The sequence below is a fragment of the Hippocampus bargibanti genome, linkage group LG17 (genome assembly GCF_051943395.1).
Source record: "Hippocampus bargibanti isolate YZ-2025 linkage group LG17, ASM5194339v1, whole genome shotgun sequence".
In the NCBI taxonomy this organism is placed as follows: Eukaryota; Metazoa; Chordata; class Actinopteri; order Syngnathiformes; family Syngnathidae; genus Hippocampus; species Hippocampus bargibanti.
In genome coordinates this window covers 1,141,227-1,165,897 of record NC_142750.1, presented here as the reverse complement: position 1 = coordinate 1,165,897, position 24,671 = coordinate 1,141,227, and the positions used below count along the sequence as shown (strand labels likewise).

The 24,671-nt window shown below is 41.2% G+C and overlaps 2 protein-coding genes across 2 annotated transcripts; both read left to right on the top strand.

Moving 5' to 3' along the window:
- The first annotated feature begins 5,106 nt into the window (after positions 1 to 5,106).
- On the top strand, positions 5,107 to 8,877 carry LOC148885109 (prostaglandin E2 receptor EP1 subtype-like). The gene is made up of 3 exons (XM_089018684.1): positions 5,107 to 5,325; positions 6,567 to 7,478; positions 8,078 to 8,877. Exons 2-3 carry the CDS (start codon positions 6,615 to 6,617, stop codon positions 8,357 to 8,359), a joined length of 1,146 nt encoding a protein of 381 aa, XP_088874810.1. The 5' UTR covers positions 5,107 to 5,325; positions 6,567 to 6,614; the 3' UTR covers positions 8,360 to 8,877.
- A 492-nt stretch (positions 8,878 to 9,369) lies between these two features.
- On the top strand, positions 9,370 to 24,537 carry ilf3b (interleukin enhancer binding factor 3b). Its single transcript, XM_089018106.1, has 18 exons — positions 9,370 to 9,460; positions 10,472 to 10,515; positions 10,597 to 10,796; positions 10,885 to 11,059; positions 12,121 to 12,268; positions 14,976 to 15,067; positions 16,941 to 17,036; positions 17,983 to 18,094; positions 18,171 to 18,268; positions 18,349 to 18,457; positions 18,571 to 18,684; positions 18,845 to 19,047; positions 19,981 to 20,157; positions 20,507 to 20,791; positions 20,872 to 20,986; positions 21,381 to 21,425; positions 22,614 to 23,024; positions 23,966 to 24,537. The coding sequence occupies exons 2-18, from the start codon at positions 10,513 to 10,515 to the stop codon at positions 24,073 to 24,075; spliced, it is 2,493 nt and encodes an 830-aa protein (XP_088874232.1). The 5' UTR covers positions 9,370 to 9,460; positions 10,472 to 10,512; the 3' UTR covers positions 24,076 to 24,537.
- The last annotated feature ends 134 nt before the right edge of the window (positions 24,538 to 24,671 follow it).

The window sequence follows — 24,671 nt, the reverse complement described above, 5'->3', positions numbered from 1 at the left end:
ACTCTCAAGGTCACTTTACAGTCACAGGATGAGTTTTTTTTCTGTGGGTGAGCAGCGGCAGTCACATGCGCCAGCGTTCACTCAACCCGGAATAACTCAAATAGATAGAAAGCTAGCTAACTAGCGAATAGCTAGCATTTGCGCCTAGCTGACGTTTGCGGCTAGCTATCATTAAAATAATAATAACAATACATTTCATTTACAAGCGCCTTTCAAAACTCTCAAGGTCACTTTACAATCACAGGATAACTTTTTCTGTGGGTGAGCAGCGGCAGTCACATGCGCCGGCGTTCACTCAACCCGGAATAGCTCAAATAGATAGAAAGCTAGATAGATAGCAAATAACTAGCATTTGCGGCTAACTAACGTTTGTGGCCAGCTAACATTTGACATAAAATAAGGTATATTGTGTGTAGTTTTAAGGCTTATTTAGTTGAAAATTATGTTTTATGGGGACCTGGGAACGGATTATTCTCATTTTAATGGTTTCTTATGGGAAATAAATGTTTGGCAGACTAACTTTTCACCTTACACGCACTTTCTGGGAACCAATTAAGTTTGTAAGCCAAGGTACCACTGTTTATACTTGAATACGATCATGAAGTATTTGTGCTTTGTTGCTTCCCGGCATTGATTTCAGGTGGAACATGAATCAAAAGGTTGTCAGTGTGTTGAGCATTTGGCCGAGTTCCCGATTGACCACCGTAACGATCCCGAAGATCTCGATTCCTGTCGGCGGAAACGCATTAGCGCCTGCTTGCCAACTTTTTAATGGCTCTAATGACGGTAAATGTCACTCATTCCCCACGACGCCGTGCATAATTTCAATGACTTCTTCTTCTTGTAACGCTGAGTCACTGCAAAACGTTTGTTGTGTCGTGACGTATGCGACATGACATCCAACGCCGTCAGCCACCAGATAAATTTAAAGGACAACCAATTTTTCTGTTTCCTAACTGACATCAGAAAAACATTTTAGAGCACCTAAAATACCCAAAACACGCAGGATGATATTTTTAGTCAAATGCAAAACACCAATAAAAATGAGTTAAAGTGTCCCAAAACTACTTCGAAATGACCTCGGAGATGCAGAGTTTCAGAAGGTCCCGCCCCCTTGTTCGTGACATCACGCCACGATGTCTTTTGCCTTGCTCGAGAATCAAAACAACGGCTTCAGATTGGGAGAAGATGCTTTCTTGTTGCTCATCCAGTTCTGAATATGATTCAAATAGTTCTGAAGAGGAAAGCATACATGTTTGGAATCGATTAAAGAAGTCCTTCCGTATCAATTCGAGCCGTCAGGACTCCAATGTAGCGTACCAGAAAATGCACAAGATGGCGCCCAAGCTCCGTTGGAAATGGGCTGATTTGTCTGCTGGGAATTTGTGTCAACTACTATTAAATACTAGTTGACACACACGATTCACCGTCGCGTTATTTATGTTTTTTCCTTCAAATTTCGCCATCAACACAAAGTTTTCAGACTAAACAAAATACCCAAAATGCATTGTGTGTGGCTTTCTCGCTCAGGGGCGTTCCTGGTGCGACGTCACGTCAGGAATCGTCATCAACTGGAAAACAAGACTTCCTGAATATTGAGCGCGAGTCTTAAAACGTAAAATATAGATAGCTATATGCGCTGGAATCTTTGTAAAACGCGCTCAGTCAAAGTCATTTGAAGTGATTTTACAAATTATGGACGCAACTTATCCGGAGGTGTCGCTTGTCCTTTAAGAGTTACTTACTCATAGTGTGTTTGGAGTAAAAAAAAAAAAATCAAGTAATTTTCGAGCAAAAAAAAAAAAAAAAATAATCTTGACATTTTCACACACTCAAAATGCAAAGACAGACTGAAAATGGGGCCTGGAGTCAAAAATGTGAAAAATGAACGCTTTTACCCTCTTCTGGGTATTAATTTCGCATTGTGGATGGAGTTCATTTTTCAATTGATGTGGGGCTGAGAGGCCTTTTTCGTATTGATGAGCCCATTAAGCCATAAGGGAAGGGTGAAACAAATGTGAGTGTTGTGAGTGTCCCCAGAGGTGCCATAAAAGGGAGGAAAAAAACGTGGTGAATGTTGTCGTGGCCTCAGAGAGAGGTCCTAAAAAACATTTACAAGTATGCAAAAAAAAACAAGCACTTCTCTATTCCGACTCTGCACTAAATCTGATGATTACGCCCTTTGTAAACAAAACAAGATACGGGCTGCTGATGGTGGGGAGATACTGGAGCCCTGGACCTTCTGTATGTGCGTTTCCGTGCAAAAGCCTTTTCCCGTTCGACGTGGTGAAGTGCTGGATAAATATTGGTTAAGGTTTCCCTGCAAGGTGCGCGCTTAGCATTTATTTATCTATTTATTTAAATGTATTTATTTGTATTCGTTTGATTGTTTGTTTGTTTATTTTTATTTATGTTTATTTTAATGTATTCATTTGAATTCATTTGTTTGTTTTTATTTATTTGTTGGATTTCTTTATTTGTTTATTTTTTAATTCATTTATTTATTAATTTTTTTGGGTATTCATTCGTTTGTTTATTTTTATGTATTTGTATTCATTAATTCATATTTATTTATTTTTTTGTTTGTATTCATTTGGTTTTTTTTTTTCTTCTATTCATTTTTATTTATTTATTTGTATTTATTCATTTGTTTATTCGTGTATTTATTTGTTTATTCATGTATTTATTTGTCTGTTTATTTGTTTTTTTATTCATTTATTTATTAATTTATTTGTATTCATTCGTTTGTTTGTTAATTAATTAATTTATTTATATTTATGTATTCATGTATTTATTTGTTTATATATGTATTTATTTATTTGTTTGTTTACTTTGTGTATGTATTTGTTTTATCTGTTTATTTATTTATTCATGTCTTCATTTATTTATTTACTTTCTTGCTTGTTTATTTATTGAGTTGTTTTTTACTCTGTTTGTTCATTTGTTTGTATAATTATTAGTTTGTGTTTATTTATTGGATTTTTTTGTTTTCTGTATTTGTTTGTTTGTGTATTTATTTCAAGTGAAGGTCTGGCCTCAAAATGGGCCGGCCATGTTACTCGCGTAGAAACTTGTTCTGATCCAAATGGCTTCATCTTTGTTTGTCTGCCTTCTTGTCTTGTATTTCTTTATTTGTTTTTCGAGCGAGGATTTGGAAAAGCCTTTTGCTTTGCTTGACTTGTCCGGCGCGCCGTGCCATTTTACTTGCTTCTCGGCTTCGGAATAGCGCTCAGTTCTAGCAAGTGACGACAGGCCATTTGGCAATAGCCAGCGTCTCGAACTTAACATAAATTGCACAGGACACCTTTTCTTTCTCTCCAATGATTTCATAAGTTCACGACAGCCTCTCCTCCAGCCTCGCCGCTCTCACAATAAGGCCACGAGTTGTTTTTCCCATCAGCCATGATAACACCAAAACATGTCGTTTTCGTGAAGGTGTATGAGCAATTCCTGCTAAACTATTTTGGAGCTTCTTCCTGTTTAAAAAAAATCCCTTGAGATCATATCTCGGAAGAATAGAGTGATGATTCCAAATGACCACTTGCGCAGCTACTCCTTTAAAGTCCATTGCCGGAAATTCATTTTTCAAAGGATTCAATGAAAACAGGTCACCACCACCACCGACACACGTCCCGCAGAGCAAGAACAGAAACATCCTCCAGCTGGAGCAACAAGTGCGCATGGGAGGAAGCTGCGGTCAACTTGTCCTTTTAAGGTCCATGTGAAGATAAAATAGCTGGAGATGGATGGATGTATATATCAGCTAGCTAGCTCATCTATCTCTATTTATTTATCTACTGTATCCATCTATTCATCTGTCCATCCATCCATTTATCCATCCAGCTAGCTATTAGCTAGCTAGCTAGTTGTCAAATGCCTGTCTATTTATCTATCTGTCTTGGAAAATGTACCAGGTCGACTGGGTATCTATCCAGCTAGATAGATAGCTCGATAGCTGTCTATATCAGCTAGCTAGCTTACTGTCAAATCAATATCTACTGTATCTATCCAGCTAGCTATCAGCTAGCTAGCTGTCAAATGTCTGTCTATCTCTCTTGGAAAATGTACCAGGTCGAGTGGATATCTAGCTAGCTAGACAGCTCGATAGCTGTCTATATCAGCTAGCTAACTGTCAAATCTATATTTATCTATCTACTGTATCTATCCAGCTAGCTATCAGCTGGCTACCTAGCTGTCAAATGTATGTCTATCTGTCTTGGAAAATGTACCAGGTCGAGTGGATATCTAGATAGCTAGCTTACTGTCAAATCTGATTCTGATCTGTCTACTGTATCTATCCAGCTATCAGCTAGCTAGTTAGTTGTCAAATGTCTGTCTATGTATCTATCTGTCTTGGAAAATGTACCACGTCGAGTGGATATTTAGCTAGCTAGATAGCTAGTTAGCTCGATAGCTCTCTATATCAGCTAGCTAGCTTACTGTCAAATCTATAACTATCTATTTATTTGTCTACTGTATCTATCCAGCTAGCTATCAGCTAGCTAGCTAGCTGTCAAATGTCGGTCTGTCTATCTTTTTGGAAAATGTACCAGGTCGAGTAGATATTCTAGATAGCTAGATAGATAACTAGATAGCTCGATAGCTGTCTATATTAGCTAGCTTGCTTACTGTCAAAACTATTTCTATCTCTTTATCTACTGTATCTATCCATCCAGCTAGCTATCAGCTAGCTAGCTGGCTGTCAAATGTCGGTCTGTCTATCTATTTGTCTATCTGTCGTGTGGATAAGAATTTGTTCACCAAACTCTTGCGGTTGTTCAGCTAGAACAGAAAACAAAATCGGGTGCTTTTCTTTCTCAGAATTATCAAGAGTTATTTTTGGCAAAGATCACCATCGTAAAAATCGAGTATTTGATCCGGATTCAACGAAAGAGACTCCGGCCTGTTTTGATATGTTTTCGCTTGAAAACTTAAGAGTAAAATTGGCCGTTTCTGTGCCAATGTTATGCCAATTACAGCTACTTAAGTCTTGTTTCTCCAGCAAGGACGTCATTTGTTTTTTTTCCCCTTCTTGGAGTGAGACACCCAGAGGTGATATTGGCTTTCTGCAGCTCTCGCATATAAAAAAGCCGCCAAGCTCCCAGTCCAACAAATACAGCGCCGGTCGTGCTTGCGCAACGTGGCGAGGAGCCTACTTGCTCCAACAAGAATCTTCAAGGGGGCCACAATGTGAGGAATTTACCAAAGAGGATCTTTGAAAACGTCTGAAACGTGGATACAGATGTTTCATTTGGGATAACGAGAATGAATTCCTGTCTAAACGAATCCAATCTGGGATTTTATGGATTTTTCAACGTACTGAAGGTAGGATCACTTTCTGTTTTTTTCCAAGATTATCCGTCAAGGGTGGCACATTTATTGTCAGATGATCAATGACATCATGAAAAAAGACAATTGTGTTATTTTATATACTTTGTTGAGGCAACAGGTACTCCATTGATTGGCATTCTAGGTTTTGTACGAAGAATGTGAGCTATTTAGTCACCAGGATACTAAAAAAAAATATTTAGAAGTGGACATTAAAGGACAACCGACACCATCAGACAAGTTGCGTCCATAATTTGTAAAATGACTTCAAATGACTTCTACTGAGCGTATTTTACAAAGATTCCACCACATACAGCTAGATTTTACGTTTTAAGACTCCTGCTGAATATTCAGGAAGTCTTGTTTTCGAGTTGATGACGATGCCCTAAGTGACGTCACGGAGGGAACGCCCCTGACCGTGAAAGCGACACACAATGCATTTTGAGTACTTTGTTTGGTCTGAAAACACCGTGTTGATCCGTGTTAATGGCGAAATTAGAAGGAAAACACATAAATAACGTGATGGTGAATCGTTGTGTGTTGCACCAAGACTACTATTTGATACTAGTTGACACAAATTCCCAGCAGACAAATCAACCCATTTCGAAAGGAGCTTGGGCGCCATCTTGTGGGCGCTACATTGGAGTCCACACAGCTTGAATTGATACGGAAGGACTTCTTCAATCGATTGCAAACATTCATGCTTTCCTCTTCAGAACTATTTGAATCCTATTCATAACTGGATGAGTAACAAGAAAGCATCTTCTCCCAATCTGAACTCTCTGAAGCCATTTTTTGATTCTGGAGCAAGGCAGTTTGTGAAAGAGTATCCTGGCGTGACGTCACGGACAAGGGGGCGGGACTTTCTGAATTCCCATTTTCGAGCTCATTTGTGGCAGTTTTGGAACAGTCATTTTTATTGGTGTTTTGCATTTGACTAAAAATATCAGCCTGCGCGTTTTGGGTAATTTAGATGCTATCAAACGTTTTTCTGATGTCAGTTAGGAAACAAAAAAAATGGTGTCTGTTGTCCTTGAAATGTCATTTTTATCAAGTAACCAACCACACGCTTCCACGATCAAAACAGTCGAATCTTTACTTCTGTCGTAACGACACAGCAAGCTGCCAAGCGAATAGTTTAACCTTGGCAAAGGGCTCCGCTCTGCCGAGTGCGCCTCTATGAATCCTTTCAGCGTGCTAATGCTATCCCCCCACCCGCCCTCTTCCCGTCCCCCCAGGACGCTCTCAGCTATCAAGAACGACATCAGACCTGAGGATCAGCAGCAATGTTGGCAATGCCTCGCCGCAACGCCACGGGCATTTTCGCCACTCCGCCCCCTTCTAACGACAGCGCCACGGCGCATCAACAAGAATCGGGACCGGCGTTCCGTAATTCCACCCGTCCACAAATTAATCCCACAGCTGCCGGCATCACCATGACGCTCGGCATCGTGTTCAACATCGTGGCGCTGATTATTCTGGCCAAAGCCTACAACCGCTTTCGGCGGAGGTCAAAGGCTACCTTTCTTCTCTTTGCCAGTTCTTTGGTAGCGACCGATCTGGCCGGTCATGTCATCAACGGAGCTTTGGTGCTAAGAAGATACTCGGCGGACCCTCCCGAAGCCTTCGGAAGCGAACCCCTAACAGATCCGGATGTCCCGTGTCTGTTTTTGGGGGGCTGCATGGTGTTCTTCGGCCTGTGCCCGCTTTTCCTAGGCTGCGCCATGGCCGCCGAGCGATGTTTGGGTGTCTCCAGGCCGTTGCTTCACGCTCATTTGGTGACCAACGCACGGACCAAGATGGCCCTGGCTCTCATCTGGTTGTTAGCGTTATGTGTGGCACTGCTGCCCTTTTTCAACTTGGGAGCTTACGCTTGTCAGTACCCGGGCACCTGGTGCTTCATCAGGGTGATGGAGGGCACGGGAGCTAGCGACCTAGCCTTTGTCGCGCTGTTCTCCGGACTGGCGTTCAGCTCGCTGGGCGTGGCCTTCTTGTGTAACACCGTTAGCGGGATCACCCTGGTCAGAGCGAGGCTGAAGAAGAAGTCCAGCTCCCAGCGTACTTCAGCCGCCGGGTGCCACGATACTGAGATGGTCGTCCAGCTGGTGGGCATCATGGTGGCTTCGTGCATCTGCTGGAGCCCTCTGCTGGTGAGTTGCAGACTTGTTCGGAGAGTGGAAAATTCCGTCACTCGCGACCTGGAGTCCATCCATCCGTATTTATTTTTTACACTGTCAAAAATAATGCTGATTATTATTTGAAAATGCATCAAAATGTCTCTATGATATTGTCTCAATGTACTCACATTGCTAATACAGGTAACATCCGATTTACGACCACCCGTACTTACGACCACGACTTCGAGACCCTATTTTTAACATTTCAAGAGAGGGACTTTGCAAGTCAGTTAGCCTCCGAGTCTCTATTCAACATTTTGAATGGATTTCGACTTACGACCATTGTGACTTACGACCGTTTGGTCGGGACGGAACTCGGTCGTAAGTCAGATGTTTCCTGTAATAATAATAATTATAATAATAATAATAATAATACATTTAATTTCAAGCGCCTTTCAAAGCTCTCACGGACACTTTACAGTCACAGACATGCATAGATACAATAATAAATAAAATACAATTATAAATAGAATACAATAAATCAAATACAATGATAAAGGAGTGACATGCAATACACTATGAGTCACATCCGTATGAGATAAGCCTGAATTTGTGTCACCTATTGTCTGTAGGTCTTCGGACTGATGTCAGCCACCCGGTCCTACAGAGGTTCCCTCGGCCCGGACAGGGACACTTACAGGTCCTTAATGGTCACGGGTGTTAGGATGGCTACGTGTAACCAAATCCTGGACCCGTGGGTCTACATTTTGTTGCGGCGTGCCATCCTCAAGAAGATCTACAAGATGACTAAAAGGCAAGCCAGTTTGAAGGGAAGCATGCTTCGCTCTTTCCGCTGGGATGTCAGCTCCTTTCAGAACTCGGAAAAAAAACAATGTGAAGGTTTAAGACAGTGACATCGGGCCAGCTGCTATTTATTATTAACCCATGGACTTTTCAGCTTGGTCAGGCCTTGAGACTCCAAATGACTTTAAAAGGGGGAACAATATTGAAATCTGTTACAAATTGGCCAGTTTTGTTTTTTTATGTGTTTTTTTTTTTTTTGGGGGGGGGGGTGCAAAATCGACATGCATTGCATTCTTGTCCTCTATGAGTACAAAATGTAAATCAAGATTATTTGTTGAAGTAGGCAATGCGTCAAGTTTTATCACAAATGAAGACAACTCCACAAAGTTGAATGACAATTATTGACTGAATGTGAATTGTAAACATGTTTAACGAAATGCTTTGTTTGGTGGCATGAATGCGTCTTGTAAAAACCTTAAAATTGACAGGATGAAATAAAATGAGCATTCATTGGACTCAAATCAATGTTTTCTTGATTTATGGAAGTGATATTCTGTCAGATGTTTCTGTAAAGATCTGATAAGTGTCACAAATGAGCCAACAACCAACCAAGATTGTCTTTGACCTGGCGAGGAATTAAAAATGAATTTAATCTGTGTTCTCATGAACACGCTCGGCGTAAACGATAACTCTGAAAGTAGTAAATTCTCTTAAATCTGCTTTACTGTTTATTTATTTATTTATTTGGTAATTAATCGGGTTATTTATTTATTTACTTATTCGTTTATTTGTGTATTTATGTGTTATTTATCCAGGTAGAGTGAACGCTGGCGCGAATGGCTTCACAAAAATATATGTATATATATATCCCGTGACTGTAAAGTGTCCTTGAGAGTTATGAAAGGCGCTTAGAAATTAAATGTATTATTATCGTTATTATTAAATGTTTCTTGTTTTGTTTACGTTACGTCGGTGTGTACGTTGACGTACAATTCATTCGATATTTTGTCAGCCACGCATTTTGGCGAGGTATTATGACGTCAACTGTTTATATGTGACGTCACTAGGACGCGCATAGTGTTGGAATTTTTTCCATTGGACGGAGAAAACTCAGCAACCAGTCAGAGTCCAATCGGAAAAATAGTGGGTGTAACCAAATCGACGACAGTCTTTCGACTGCTACACTCTTGTATGTGGAAGAAACTGCCGAGGTAAGTAACATGAAAAATGTAAACGTTTGAATAGCATTTGAAACACATTATGAATAGATTGAATACTCTAATCTCGTCCTCCGATTGAACAAATTCTCGCGCGAAATTAAGTCTCGCGTCGAGAAAGCTAATTTAGCACGCTAACGGCACTATCGTTAGGGTGCCATTTTCTCGTGCATCTCCTATTTTTTGACATCTTAATGCGAATTGCTGTATATTTGCGCGTTTGGTGTACACGTTCGTTACCGTTGTGACACGGTAAGAACATTGAATACGGTGAGTTTTGTATTCTGAGGGTGGACGGCCGAACGTTAGCAGCCTCCGCCATTTGTGTTGCTAAATTAAAATGGCGTCGCCTTTCAAACGCCAAAATGATGTAGTCCTTTATCCAGAAAGGAAGAAATATATATGCTAAATATATATGCTAATGCTTCTTTTTGCTTGAAACTTGGCAGTTATGGAGAAAAATATATATTCTACCACTTCTATGAGTTATAAAAATTCAACTTTCATGAATTCAACCTTTATAAACTGTAGTGTTAGCAAAAAGAACATAAACTTCAATCCATTTTTTTTCTCATTGTCGTATTTGGAAATTTCAAGAACCAGCATGGCTGGAAATGTGTAATACATCATCATAAGCTGCATAGTTTGGAAAATCCCACAAAAAAACATTATGTACTTCACAAAAATGCAATGATATACGACTGCGAGTACAGAATGCGCTCGGTTCACTGAACAGAAACAGTCGCGGTGGAATATAGGTCACTGTAGCATACCTAATATTTAAGATTCATTAATTGTACACACGATTTTATGGGGGGAAAATAATGTGGCTGTTGTGTTATTAGAGACACAAGAAAGTTGCTGAAGATCAGCCTCACTATACTTTTTTTTACACCACTATGGACTCCATTTCCCTGCTCAACAAAAGCCCAATACGGTTCGGCAATCAGTGAATTCGTCACATGTTGCTAAAGAATACTGTTAACTTTCTTTTCTTCTCCGCAGACAAAGTACCCAACACTCCTGAATTTCTGTCTGAACTAAAGATGGTAATCACAAATTTAAATTCCCGGCATGAATCAAAACTTTGTCTTGTACGTAATCGGCCTTCTGCTACTTTTCACTCACAGGCCCCTCCATTATGGCATCGTTCCCTCCGTGTTTTCTTGCAAGATGACCGCCATGTTATGGCCAAGCATTCTGCCATCTATCCTTCTCAGGAGGAACTGGAGAATGTGCAAAACATGGTATCCCACACAGAACGAGCACTCAAGGCAGTCTCAGACTGGCTGGATAAGCAAGAGAAATGTGGTGATGGTGCAGATGAGAGGTGAGTGTTCACTCATTTAATTGACATGGTAAAAATCGAAACTGTTTTGCCTCTCTCTACTCACACACATCTTTTTTCCATGTTGAAGTGAGAACAAAGAAAAAGTCATACGTACCCTTCGTGGCGTGATGAGAGTGGGCCTTGTGGCCAAGGGCCTTCTCTTGAAGGGAGATCTGGACCTTGAGCTGGTGCTCCTCTGCAGGGAGAAGCCAACCGAGACTTTGTTAAAGAAGGTGGCTGTCAACTTGGATACGCAACTTAAGGTGGGAGTAGATTGTAAACATAGGATGAAGATGTAATTAATGCCTTTTTGTGGCTCGGGTGTTTCATAACAGTGATACCTTGGTTTACGAACCCCTTGGCTTACGAACTTTTCAGTTTACGAACGTTAAATTTTTGAAAATTAAACCTTGGCATACAAACTATTTTTCGGGATATACACGGAGCTGCCACAATGAGTGATGTCGTTCGCGAACGAGCCCGTTCTAACAACAACATGGCAGCCGACTGTTTTTGTCATCTACTCCCCAGCCCCAGTCTTCGGTGAAAGCCACGTGATTGGTCAAGAACGCAGCAGTCAGTGGGGCGGGAGGGTTTAAACATTAAAGAGACAGGCAGATGACAGAAAGAGTTCTGAAATGGATAGAAAACAGTGACATTTGGACTCGTTTTAATATAGAATAGTTCAAAGGCAGAGTGTAGACTGCAAGGTTAAAATATCCCATCAATCAGGCTCCACAAATAACATGCACAAGCCATTTGTACACTTGATGCAAAAAGTTATCACCCCAGCTAAACAGAACACAATTGTTGAGGAACTAGGTAAAATTATGGCAGAGAAAGCACCTCCAAGGGATCATTCCTCAAGATGGTGGAAGAAGGCTACTACGTTCCTCATCAAGTGTTTAATGCTGATGAAACCGGCCACTCCATTCCATCAAGCCATCAACGACCATCACAAGGGTAAATAAAACGACTTTATTATACAGTCCAGTTTATTTCTTTTATTATAATACCAAATAACATTTATTATGCATAAAATAAGGTATATTTTGTGTAGTTTTAAGGCTTAGAAAAGTAGAAAATTATGTTTTATGGGGACCTGGGAACGCATTATTCTCATTTTAATGGTTTCCTATGGTAAATTCATTTTTGGGATACACACTTTTCGCCTTACACACTCTGTCTTTGAACCAATTAAGTTCGTAAGCCAAGGTATGACTATTTCATATCCGGCGATAAGTTGGACCAGGCTTACCATCCACGTCTTTCTGAAAGCTAGCCACAAAGATAAAGCGTGAAACGTTGTGGCTATCTCTCACAGGTCGTCACCGAAGACCAGTATGATGTGATCGAAGACATTGAAAACGCCTGTATCGTCATCAAGAACGCAAAGGAGCCCCCGCTCAACCTCACCATTCATTTGACGTCCCCGTTAGTTCGTGTGGAGATGGAGAAGGCTGCTGCCGGTGGTAAGGCCCAAAAAGATGACATTTTTTTTTTTTGAACGGTACCCCTAACCTCCAGTTGGGAAGCCATACAGACAAGATAGATATTGTTTATTGGGCCTTCAATGGAGCTAAGGGGACAAGAATTCACTGTCACATCGTCAAAGTGTGCTATACTTATAGCTTTGTAGACATTCTCATAGTTCCATGTAATGTAATTGTACATTTTTGATGGCCCAATATACAGTATAGCGCAGGGCCGAAGACCAAACATTTGTCTTCCCTCATGTCATGATGATCAAGGTCACGAGAAAAACGAAGGCTTACTGAGAATTTAGAGCAAACACAAAAGAGACCACTTTGTTTTGCATGTCTTTTATCATTCATGAACGGTTTGCGTTGCAGCAAAAATGAGTAGCACAAGATAGCGTCAAAATGTCCTTGCTTGGCTAATCCGGCGGTGGGCTTTTTTTTATTGCAGTTTTTCATACGCGGGTTGCAGATAAGGACACGGAACAACGTTTAGGTCGTTTTCTTTGGTCCTTGGGGGTTTGACCGTAGACTTTAACAGAATCTGCAATTGCACTTGGGCGGGGGCAAGCGTTCGTTGGTTCATCTTCATAGCCCGAATTAAATGTCAAATAATGGCACAATTCCACCAAGCGCCCTTTTTGATAAGATTCGGTTCAGCTAAACTCTGATCAAGCTTGAGGTAGGGATAGATATCGATAAGATTTTATCAATACTACCGTGCTTGACGATGCTGCTTATAGATGAACAGTAGCCTTTTTGATCTACAGTGATACCTCAGTTTCTGAACTTAATTGGTTTCCAGAAAGTGTGTGTAAGGCGAAAAGTTTGTTTGCCAAATATCTATTTCCCATAAGAAACCATTAAAAATGAGAATAATCCGTTTCCAAGTCCTCATAAAACAATGAATTTTCTCCTAAATAAATTCGTGAGCTAAAGCGTCAGTAAGCTGAGGTATCACTGTATATATAATTTCTTTTTTGGGTGAAGGGAATAAAAATATTAGAACTCATACTTGAAATGAAAACGCAGTAAAGTGCATAGCGTCACCATTTGGTGGAAATGAAGATGAAGAATTCAGGAGGCGTTAAAACCACGACCTGATCTGCAACCCTGTGCCGATGATGACCCCCCAGTTTGGGTCTTTGTAAGCCATCAGTTTTGCTGCAGTGCCAACTTGTTTTGATAGCCACCCTTTTGTGTACTTGATAACATGTACCTGTGGTTCCAATTCTGATTCTCTTTGTCAAGCCTTCTAGTTTGTCAATTTTAGGGACGCTGGACCTTTGACCAACTGGCCGCTCTCTGTCTCGGAAAGGGGCAAAGTGCAGCGTACCCAGTATTGAGGCTAAGGGGAGGGGCTCTACCTCCTGTCAATCTCAGGGGAACCAAAAAAAAGCACAAGGCTGATGCAACCGCGGAGATGCAACCTCCGCAGACACCATTCCATTTGCCAAAGACAACTCTATTCACGTTACTGGTGCCGGTTGCTTTGAAATGGATTTCAGCATCTGAAATCGGAGGTTCCGAGTACATTGATACCTCGGTTTACGAACTCCTTGGCTTACGCACTTTTCGGTTTACGAACGTTAAATTTATGAACATTTTACCTTGGCAGACAAACTATTTTTCGGGATACACACGGAGCTGCCACAATGAGTGATGTGTCGTTTGCGAACTAGCCCGTTCTCCGAACAAGAAAATGGCAGCTGGCTTGTTTTGGTCCTCTATTCCCCGCCCCCAGTTGTCAGTTAAAGCTACGTGATTGGTCAAGAACGCAGCAGTGAGGGGGGGGGGGGGGGTTACAGACAGACAGACAGACAGACAGAGAGAGTGAAGCCATTCTCCCAAAATGAAAATGGCTGCTGACATTTTTTGTCCTCTATTCCCCACCCCCAGTCTTCGGTTAAAGCCACGTGATTGGTCAAGATCGCAGCAGTGAAGGCAGGTGGTTTAAACATTAGAGACAGGCAGACGACAGAGAGAGTGACAAAATGGATAGAAAACAGTGAAATCTGGACTTGTTTCAACTTTGATACAAGGTTAAAAGTCCTATCAATCAGGCTCCACAAATAAGCCACACAAGCCATCTGCACACTTGATGCAAAAAGCTATCAACCCAGCTAAACTCAACACAATTGATGAGGAACTAGGTAAAATGATCGCAGAGAAAGCACCTACAAGGGATCATTCCTCAAGATGGTGAAAGAAGGTTACGTTCCTCATCAAGTGTTTAATGCTGATGAAACCAGCCACTCCATTCCATCAAGCCATCAACGACAATCACAAAGGTAAATAAAATGACTTTATTATATAGTACAGTTTATTTCTTTAATTATAATACCATAGGACATTTATTATACACAAAATAAGGTATATTTTGTGTAGTTTGAAGGCTTAGAAAATTAGAAAGTAGAAAATTATGGGGACCTGGGAACGGATTATTCTCATTTTAATGGTTTCCTATGGGAAATTATTTTTTGGGATACACACTTTTCGCCTTACAACACTCTGTCTGGGAATCACTTAAGTTTGTAAGCCAAGGTATCACTGTATTTGGTTGGTTCTCCGGCGGAGGAGTCCCCCTCCCCTTGCCTCTTGTCCCTGTGGTTTGGGAAAGCTGCCTGTGTTCCCCCGGCCGGATGACAGAACTCCCCCTTGGTCAAACTGTACCTTGTCTTCTTATTCCACCTGCCAATAGAAACGCTATCAATCAACGATCCCGCGGATGCTCTGGACAGGCAGAAATGCATAACTGCCTTGGCGTCTCTTCGCCACGCTAAGTGGTTTCAGGTTTGGATCTTGTCTTTACTTGTCTCTAAAAACAAAAAAGTCGTTTTCACTTTGATTGATGTGCTCCTTTTGTCACTTTCTGTCTTTCATTTGACCTTTGTATTTATCTTTAATGGCTCTTCTGGAGCACACTTCCTGTCGCGATTAGTTTTAAATTGCCGTTTCAATGCTCAAGTTAGTTCCTCGCCCAGCTGCACCGTTCTCTTTTTTTAAATCGCACTTGTTTATTTGTCAGCATTCAATTCTTTTCAAAGCCATCCAGCTCATGTAGGTCAAAATACAACTCACCAGATATTCGGGTGCAATATTTCAATAATGCCCATCTTAAGGCTAGTTGTTGTGGTGGTGAGGTGTAGTTAACCGCGTCCTTTTGAAGAGAATGTTTGCTATAAGGACAAGTCACACGCACCTGATAGATAGATAAAATAGCTAGCTAGCTAATATAGATAGATAAAATAGCTAGCTAGCTAATACAGATAGAGAAAATAGCTAGCTCAGGGATAAATAGATAGCTAATATAGATGGATAAAATAGCTAGCTGATATAGATAGATAAAATAGCTAGCTAGCTGATATAGATAGATAAAATAGCTCGCTAGCTAACAGAGAAAATAGCTAGCTCGCTGATATAGATAGATAGAGAAAATAGCTAGCTCACTGATATAGATAGATAAAATAGCTAGCTTGCGAATATAGATAGATGGAATAGCTAGCTAGATATAAAAAAGAGATAAAATAGCTCGCTAGCTAATAATGATAGATACAGTAAAGTCTCGTTATATCGATATTCAAGGGAGTCCGAAAAAATATCGATATAACCGGGACTATCGATATATCCGATATCGATATAACGAGACTTTACTGTAGTTAGATGAAATAGCTAGCTTAGATTAAACATTTGACAGCTAGCTAGCTAATAGCTAGCTAGATTGGTGGATGGATGGCTGGATAGAAAGATAGAAAAATAAATACATCTCAAATTGTAATATTGGATTGTATTAGCCTTTATTACTCTTGCTGCTGAGAAATTTCCATTTCACAGCAGCAATGTTATGAAAGGAAGAGTAAAGGAAAAGAAGAAATAGAAATACAAAAGACTCAGTCATTTAATTTTAAACACTTTCTGCACCTTCTTTGTTGTATGAAGCAGTTTCTAGATGAAAAGTGTATGTTTAAGTGTCTTGAATTCCTTCCATTTTTCTTAATTCACACAAATAAGCAATTTTCTTTACTAATGAAAGAGCACACATGTGTTTCTGTGCCGAAACGTTTTTTAATCTGCAGTTTGATGTCTCACATGTGGACCGATCAGACGAAGAGAAAGAAATGTTTAAAAACAGGAAATACAGTATATGCAATAGAACAGTTGTCTGAAATATTTGTTGATTGAGTTTCGACGATGCTCTTGTTTTAGTCTTTTGGTTGTTTACACAAATCGATGCTTCATGACTGCGGCCATTTTAGCCTCATCTGTTCTGTTTCTGTTGCAATCTGCTCCAAATCCATCCGGAATATCGTGTTTTCGAGTGTGTTCACTCGGCTGTCTCATTGAAAGCTTGGATTATTTATTTGTTTGTTTATTTATGTTATTGACGCGTGATTTGAACGTTTTATGCTTGGGTGACAGTGCTCTCAATCCCATTGTCAGTTCACTGAAATCCAAATCTGGGTCATTTCAACCCTTTTTTTTTATCACATGCTCTTAAAATATTTCCACAATATATACGCCAAGGGGTCATATAACCTGTGCGGTTTCATTTTCAAACTTCATTTCAATATCCATCATAACTTTTTAATTTGATTGTATCTGTCATCACTTCCGTTTGACTCAATTGGCTTGTCCACCCCCCCCCCCCCTCCTTTTGTGTCCACAGGCCAGAGCCAACGGGTTGCGCTCCTGTGTTATCGTCATTCGGGTTCTTAGGGACTTGTGTGCTCGCATCCCAAAATGGGCCCCGCTGAGCGGCTGGGTGAGTGCTTGTCCTCCATTTTTTTTGTACAGTGTTACCTTGGCTTACGAACGTAATTCGTTTCCAGGCAGTGTGTAAGGTGAAAAGTGTGGTTCCCAAAAATTAAGCTCCCATAGAAAACCATTAAAATCAGAATAATCCGTTCCCAGCTCCCCATAATTTTCTACTTTCTAATTTTCTAAGTCTTAAAACTACACAAAATACACCTTATTTTATGTATAAAAATGTGCTGTGGTATTATAATTAAAGAAATAAACTGTACTGTATAATAAAGTCGTTTTATTTATTTTGGTGGAATGGAGTGGCCGGTTTTCTCAGCTTTAAACACTTGATGAGGAACGTAGCCTTCTTTGTTCACCATCTTGAGGAATGATCCCTTCACGTTGCTTTCTCTGCGATAATTTTACCTTGTTCCTCATCAGTTATGTTTAGCTGGGTTGAGAGCTTTTTGCATCAGGTGTACAGATGGCTTGTGCGTGTTATTTGTGTAGCCTGATTGATGGGAATTTTAACCTTGCAGTCTACACTATGCCTTTGAACTATCAAAGTTGAAACGAGTCCAAATGTCACTGTTTTCTATCCATTTGCTCATTCTCTCTCTGTCGTCTGCGTGTCTCTTTAATGTTTAAACCACCTCCCCTCACTGCTGCGTTCTTGACCAATCACATGGCTTTAACCGAAAACTGGAGGCGGGGAATAGAGGACAAAAACAAGCAGGCTGCCATTTTCTTGTCAGGGGAACGGGCTCGTTCGCGAACGACACAACACTCATTGTGGCAGCTCCGTGTGTATCCCGAAAAAAAGTTTGTATGCCAAGGTAAAATGTTCATAAATTTAACGTTCGTAAACCGAAAAGTTCATAAGCCAAGGGGTTCGTAAACCAAGGTATCACTGTACTCTTATTGAATTGAACTGTGTAAAAAAACGGGACTGGGATGATTCGTAGCCACTCGAGCTGATCTGCGAGAAAGCCATTGGCACAGGAAACCGGCCCATGATGGCAGGAGAAGCACTGCGTCGAGTCATGGAATGTCTGGCTTCAGGAATCCTGATGCCGGGTACGTTTGCGTTGACAGCGCCCAATTGTCGCGCTACGGCAAAGGCGCTTCCGTAAGCCTTCCTCTTGTCCTGCAGATGGAGCCGGAATCGCCGATCCGTGCGAGAAGATTCCAACCGATGCCATATGTGACTTCACCTCCCAGCAGAGAGAAGAAATCACGTCCAGCGCACAAGTCAGTCCATTCTTTTCCTTTTTCTGGGATGAGCATCTTCACCACGTGGATGATTTGAACCTTCCTTGTGTTTTGTTTAGCATGCATTAAGGCTAGCGGCCTTTGGACAACTTCACAAAGTGCTCGGAATGGATCCGCTTTCCTCCAAGATACCCAAGAAATCTCCGGGACCTCCAATCGATTATATTGGTAAACAATCAAAATATCCAAGAACGAGACAAAACTTTTTGTTGATTTCATCATCCAAGTGCCAATAACACCACCTTGCAAACCCTCACCCCGTCTTGCGTTTACGTGAGCAGTGCAAATCCCGCCCAGTTTGCCATACGGCGCGTCAATGAAACGGCCCATTGAGGAAGAGGAGGGTATTGAAGATAAGACTCCCAATAAGAAAAAGAAAAAAATGGCAAAGAAATGTAAGTGACCTTGAACGATGATGTCATGTAAGTGCGGCGTCCGCGACCTGTCACCTGTCTAATCAGTCACTCACGTGTGTCTTTGGACATCAATTGCCACTTTTGTGGCTCCCGTGTCCGCCATATTTTATTCAAAACAATCTGTATTTGTGCCCGACAGCTTCAGAGAAGTCCGAACCACCCCAGCCCATGAATGCGTTGATGCGACTCAACCAGCTGAAACCGGCTCTCCAATACACGATGGTATCCCAGACCGGCCCGATTCATGTTCCCGTCTTCACGATGGCCGTGGAAGTTGACGGCAAGACTTTTGAGGCTTCGGGTCCGTCCAAACGGACCGCCAAGTTACAAGTCGCTATCAAGGTGAGTTGGCTCGGGTCTTGTTTGTTTTGTGACCTTTTGACGACAGTGATACCTCGGTTTACGAACCCCTTGGCTTATGAAGTTTTGGGTGTACGAACATTAAATGTATGAAAATTTTACCTTGGCATATGAACTGTTTTTTGGAATACACACGGAGTGCCACAATGAGTGATGTGTCGTTTGCGAACGAGCCCGTTCTTCTAAGAAAATGGCAGCCGACTGATTTTGTCCTCTGTTGCCCGCCCCCAATCTTCGGTTAAGATTGGTCAAGATTGGTCAAGAACGCAGCAGTGAGGGGGGAGGGATGGTTTAAACATTAACGATACAGGCAGATGACAGAGACAGAGTGAGAAAATGGATTTCAACTTTGATAGTTCAAAGGCAGAGTGTAGACTGCAAGGTTAAAATTCCTATGAATCGGGCTCCACAAATAACCCACACAAGCCATCTGTACACTTGATGCAAAAAGCTATCAACCCAGCTAAATAGAAGACAATTGATGAGGAACTAGGTAAAAATATCACATAGAAAGCACATCGAAGGGATCATTCATCAAGATGGTGAAAGAAGAAGGCTACATTCCTCATCAAGTGTTTAATGTTGATGAAACCGGCCACTCCATTCCATCAAGCCATCAACGACCATCACAAAGGTCAATAAAACCACTTTATTATACAGTACAGTTTATTTCTTCAATTATAATACCATAGCACATTTATTATGCATAAAATAAGGTGTATTTTGTGTAGCTTGAAGGCTTAAAAAACGAGAAAGTAGAAAATTATGGGGACCTGGGAACGGATTATTCTCATTTTAATGGTTTCCTATGGGAAATTATTTTTTGGGATATACACTATTCGCCTTACACACTCTGGAAACCAATTAATTTCGTAAGACAAGGTATCACTGCACTTGATTACTTTTTTTCTGTAGGTGCTGCAAGACATGGGTTTACCCACGGGAGAGGAAATCAAAACTCCAGAACCTGTGAAAACTGAAGAAACCCCCGTTTCCGTCACAGTGCCGGATGTGAAACCGGTCATTCCAGCCATTGAAGATGCTCCTGTGCCCACAACGCCCGTCAGCACAGATTCCACGAATACCGCCAAGGTAAAGAGCACAATTTGGAGTTATTTCATTAGAATTTATGGACAAAATATAATTAGCAGGAGTCTGTGATTCAGATATTTTTAGGCCAGCAGAGAAGGCCCTGACGGTCCGACGCTGATCAAGGGTTTCAGTGATTTTTTTTTTTTCCCCGCTTGCCACATTGTAGTTACGGTTTCCTCTCAATGGGTCGTTATTAATTTGAGGAAGTCATTAGAATGTTTAAAACCCTCTCCCGGTGTCAAAGTCAAGGCTCGTGACTTACCGGTGACGAGACTTACTCACAAATGCAGTTTATGTCTGTCATTAACAAGCAAGTTGCGTTCTGACCAAATGACCTTTTTCGCCTTAGCCCCTCCGCCAACCGGCACCGCCGATCCTCACCAAACACGGCAAGAACCCAGTGATGGAGCTAAACGAGAAGCTCCGCGGCCTCAAATACGAGGTCATCTCGGAGACCGGCGGCAGCCACGACAAACGCTTCGTCATGGAGGTGGAGATCGACGGGCAAAAGTTCAAAGGTAAAGGATCCAACAAGAAAGTGGCCAAAGCTTACGCGGCGCTGGCGGCTTTGGAGCAGTTCTTTCCCGACGGCTTCGTGACCGAAATGCCTCCAAAGAAAAAGGGACCTTCGGTGGTAAGCACTCGGGAGACAAAAAAAATGTTGATCTCGGGGCCCTTGCCGCGCTAAAATGTGGTTCGTGATGTCTCATTCAGAAGAGCGAAGGCATGATGGGACCTCCTGGCGACGTCGCGACGTCCAGGGGCAGAGGGAGAGGACGAGGTCGTGGCAGGGGGAGGGGCTACAATAACGGAGGGGGAGGTGGTGGAGGTAATTCATTCTTTTTAATAGCGATGAAGCTAGATAGCTAACTTATCCCGTCACTGTAAAGTGACCTTGAGTGTTTTGAAAAGCGCTGATAAATGAAATGTAAGCTAGCTAACTTATCCTGTAACTGTAAAGTGACCCTGAGAGTGTTGAAAAGCGCTGATAAATGAGATGCATGATTATTATTAGCTGTCAGCTAGCTAGCTAGCTAGTTTTCTACCTATTTGAGTTGCTTCCAGGTTGAGTGCCGCTGCTCACCCAGCTCCTAAATAAAATGTATTATTACAAAATAACATGACAACATGATCGTTCTAACTAAAAATATAATATTATAATCTTAAATATGAAATATTCATACTCATTAGACCAAATTGACTCATGCTGTGTTATTCAACAGGCTTCGGGACTTATGGTTATGGTCACAACTCAATGTCTGGATACAGTAAGTATTTTTTTTTCTTTTCTAGTTTATTAATTTGTATTATGTCACACTTACCCATGTGAGAAATCAAAGTATCAGTCTGCGTGGGAGTACGCTACTGTGTGACGCTGTCACATTCATCCAAACAAAGCTTCAGAAAGCAGAAATCTTACATGATTTCATTTACCGTATTTTCCGGTGTACTGGAGTATAAGGCGCACCCCCAATGAATCTTGTATTTTCAAACTTTTTCCAAATATAAGGCATACCGGGGTATAAGGCACAAAAAACGTTTCCAAATATACAGTGATACCTCGGCTTACGAACTTAATTGGTTCCCAGACAGTGTAAGGCGAAAAATGTGTATCCCAAAAATTAATTTCCCATAGGAAACCATTAAAATAAGATTAATCCGTTCCCAGGTCCCCGTAAAACATAATGTTCATCTTAGTAATCCTTAAAACTACACACAATATACCTAATTTTATGTATAATAAATGTGCTATGGTATTGTAATTAAAAACATCAACTGTATTGTACAATAAAGTGGTTTTATTTACCGTTGTGATGGTCGTTGATGGCTTGATGGAATGGATAGCTTGTTGCATTGTTATGATATTGCAACAGCAACAGATGCAGGCAGACACACTAGAAACTTCATTAAGAGCTGGGTCCCTTGCTTGTAGGTTCTCTTCAAATTGTACAGAGGGCTTTTGCGAGTTATTTGTGAAGCCTGATTGATGGGATATTTTAACTTTGCATCAAAGTTGAAACACACTGCCTGTTTTCTATCCGTTTTCTCACCATTTCACTTTTTTTTCACTTTAGTTTTTTTTGTTTCAAGCTCTGTCGTCTCCCTTTCGTGTGTGTGTGTGTTTCTGTTTCTGTAACCCTGCGAAAAGTTTGTTAGCTAAAGTGTTTGTAAGCCGAGGTATCACTGTAATATATAAATATATGAAGGTTTCCAAATATAAGACACCACATAATGCACTACAATCGTGGGAAATGGAGTCGGTGGCTCCTTCCAGTCGTTGCGAGACCTGTTGCGTCTCAAAATTCACAGATTAGGCGCACTTGAGTATAAGGCGCAGTGTCATCTTTGGAAGAAAATCGAGGCTTTTGGGTGCACCTTATACACCGGAAAATACGCTAACTTCTCTACGTGGCCAGCTACATGTTTAAAAACTCTGCCGTGCTGTTATTTCTCAGATTACTACAACAACGGTGGTGGAAATGCGGGTGGCGGGCTGCCCGGCGGCCCTTCAAGCAGTTCAATGGCCAGCTCGTCACTTGGATCGGCGCAAAGCTCCTACGACTCGTGCTACGATGGTGATGAAGGATACAACACCACCGCTGATGCGAAAATTCCCCAAAATAAAGCCCCGATGAGGGGCGGCAAGTCTTCTTTTCAAGATCTTTCCGGTCCGAACAGTGCATCTTCAGGGAGCTACCAGGCCAGCAATACTTCCGGACCTGGCAACTATAACCACTATGGCCAGGGTTATGGTCAGGCAAAGAAGAATTTTCACCAAGCAGGTGGAAGTGGATACTCTTACAGCACCGCCTACCCAAGTCAGGTGACTGGAGGTGCTGGGGGAAACCAGGATTACAGTTATGGGGGTGAGTAAAATGAATGACAACATTTCCCAACGTATACAGTGATACCTCGGTTTACGAACCCCTTGGCTTACGAACGTTAAATTGTGGACATTTTACCTTGGCATACAAACTATTTTTTGGGATACACACGGAGTGCCACAATGAGTGATGTGTCGTTTGCAAACGAGCCCGTTCTCCTAACAAGAAAATGGCTGCAGACTGTTTTTGTCCTCTAATGACCGCCCCCAGTCTTCGGTTAAAGCCACGTGGTTGGTCAAGAACGCAGCAGTGAGGGGGCTGGTTTATACGTTAAAGAGACAGGCAGATGACAGAGAGTGAATGAGCAATGGATAGAAAACAGTGAAATTTGGACTTGTTTCAACTTTGCTAGTTCAAAGGCAGAGTGTAGACTGCAAGGTTAAAATTCCCATAAATCAGGCTCCACAAAATAACCCGCACAAGCCATCTGTACACTTGATGCCAAAAGCTATCAACCCAGCTAAACCGAACACAATTGATGAGGAACTCGGTAAAATTATCACAGAGGAAGCACCTACAAGGGATCATTCCTCAAGATGGTGAAAGAAGAAGGCGACGTGCTGATGAAACCGGCCACTCCATTCCATCAAGCCATCAACGACCATCACAAAGGTCCATAAAACGACTTTATTATATAGTACAGCTTATTTATTTTATTATAATACCATAGCACATTTATTATACATAAAATAAGGTATATTTTGTGTAGTTTTTAGGTTATTTAGTTGAAAATTATGTTTTATGGGGACCTGGGAACGGGTTATTCTCATTTTAATGGTTTCCTATGAGAAATACATTTTTGGGATACATACTTTTCACCTGACACACTCTGTCTGGGAACCAATTAAGTTCGTAAGCCAAGGCATCACTGTATTTTTTTCCCCCTATTTGACTTGACCTGTGGCGCTTTTTCCCCTGGGAAGGTTACAACAATTACAAGTCTCAGGGTGCCGGGGAAAACCAAGGTTTCAACGACTACCACGATACAAGCTACGACCAGGGAGATTCCAGCGGAAATTATCAGTATAGATAAAACTGAGAAGCCCGTGTGAACCATCAGCTCATCGTCTTTCGCTGCATTTACCTCTAACCCTCCGATGAATGTGATTGGTCACCTTTGCTCAATGCTTCTCCTTCCTCTCTGTTTGACTGTGTGCATATGTTCAACCGGTGTTGTAGCCATGTTTGGTGGTTGATCATCTCAACCAACACTGTCTCTTTTTCTTTTATTTATAAAAACACTGAAAAAAATTGTCCTTCTGCGCTTACTCTGCATGTAATTTATCCAGACTTGTAGATACTTATGCTTTTATTTTGTCCTTTTTTTAGTTGTTAATCATGTTCTATTTTACAAAGAATTTGATGGAAAATACACCTTAGTGCTTTAAGTTGCTTCCGATTTTGTTGATGTTTTTCTTGGTAATCTATGTAACTGTCTTTGTATTGGAGGAAAAAGGTTGTTTAAAACCTATGTGTCCCATTTTTTGTGAGATTTTAATTGTAAAGTAGGTTTTGAGAAAAAAACGTCAGTTGTAAATTGTGAACCCTGGTAGGTCATTCGCAAGATCACTGCTGTAACGCCACTCTCAAATAAATGTCAAAAATAACTACAAAAGTTTATCGATGAGA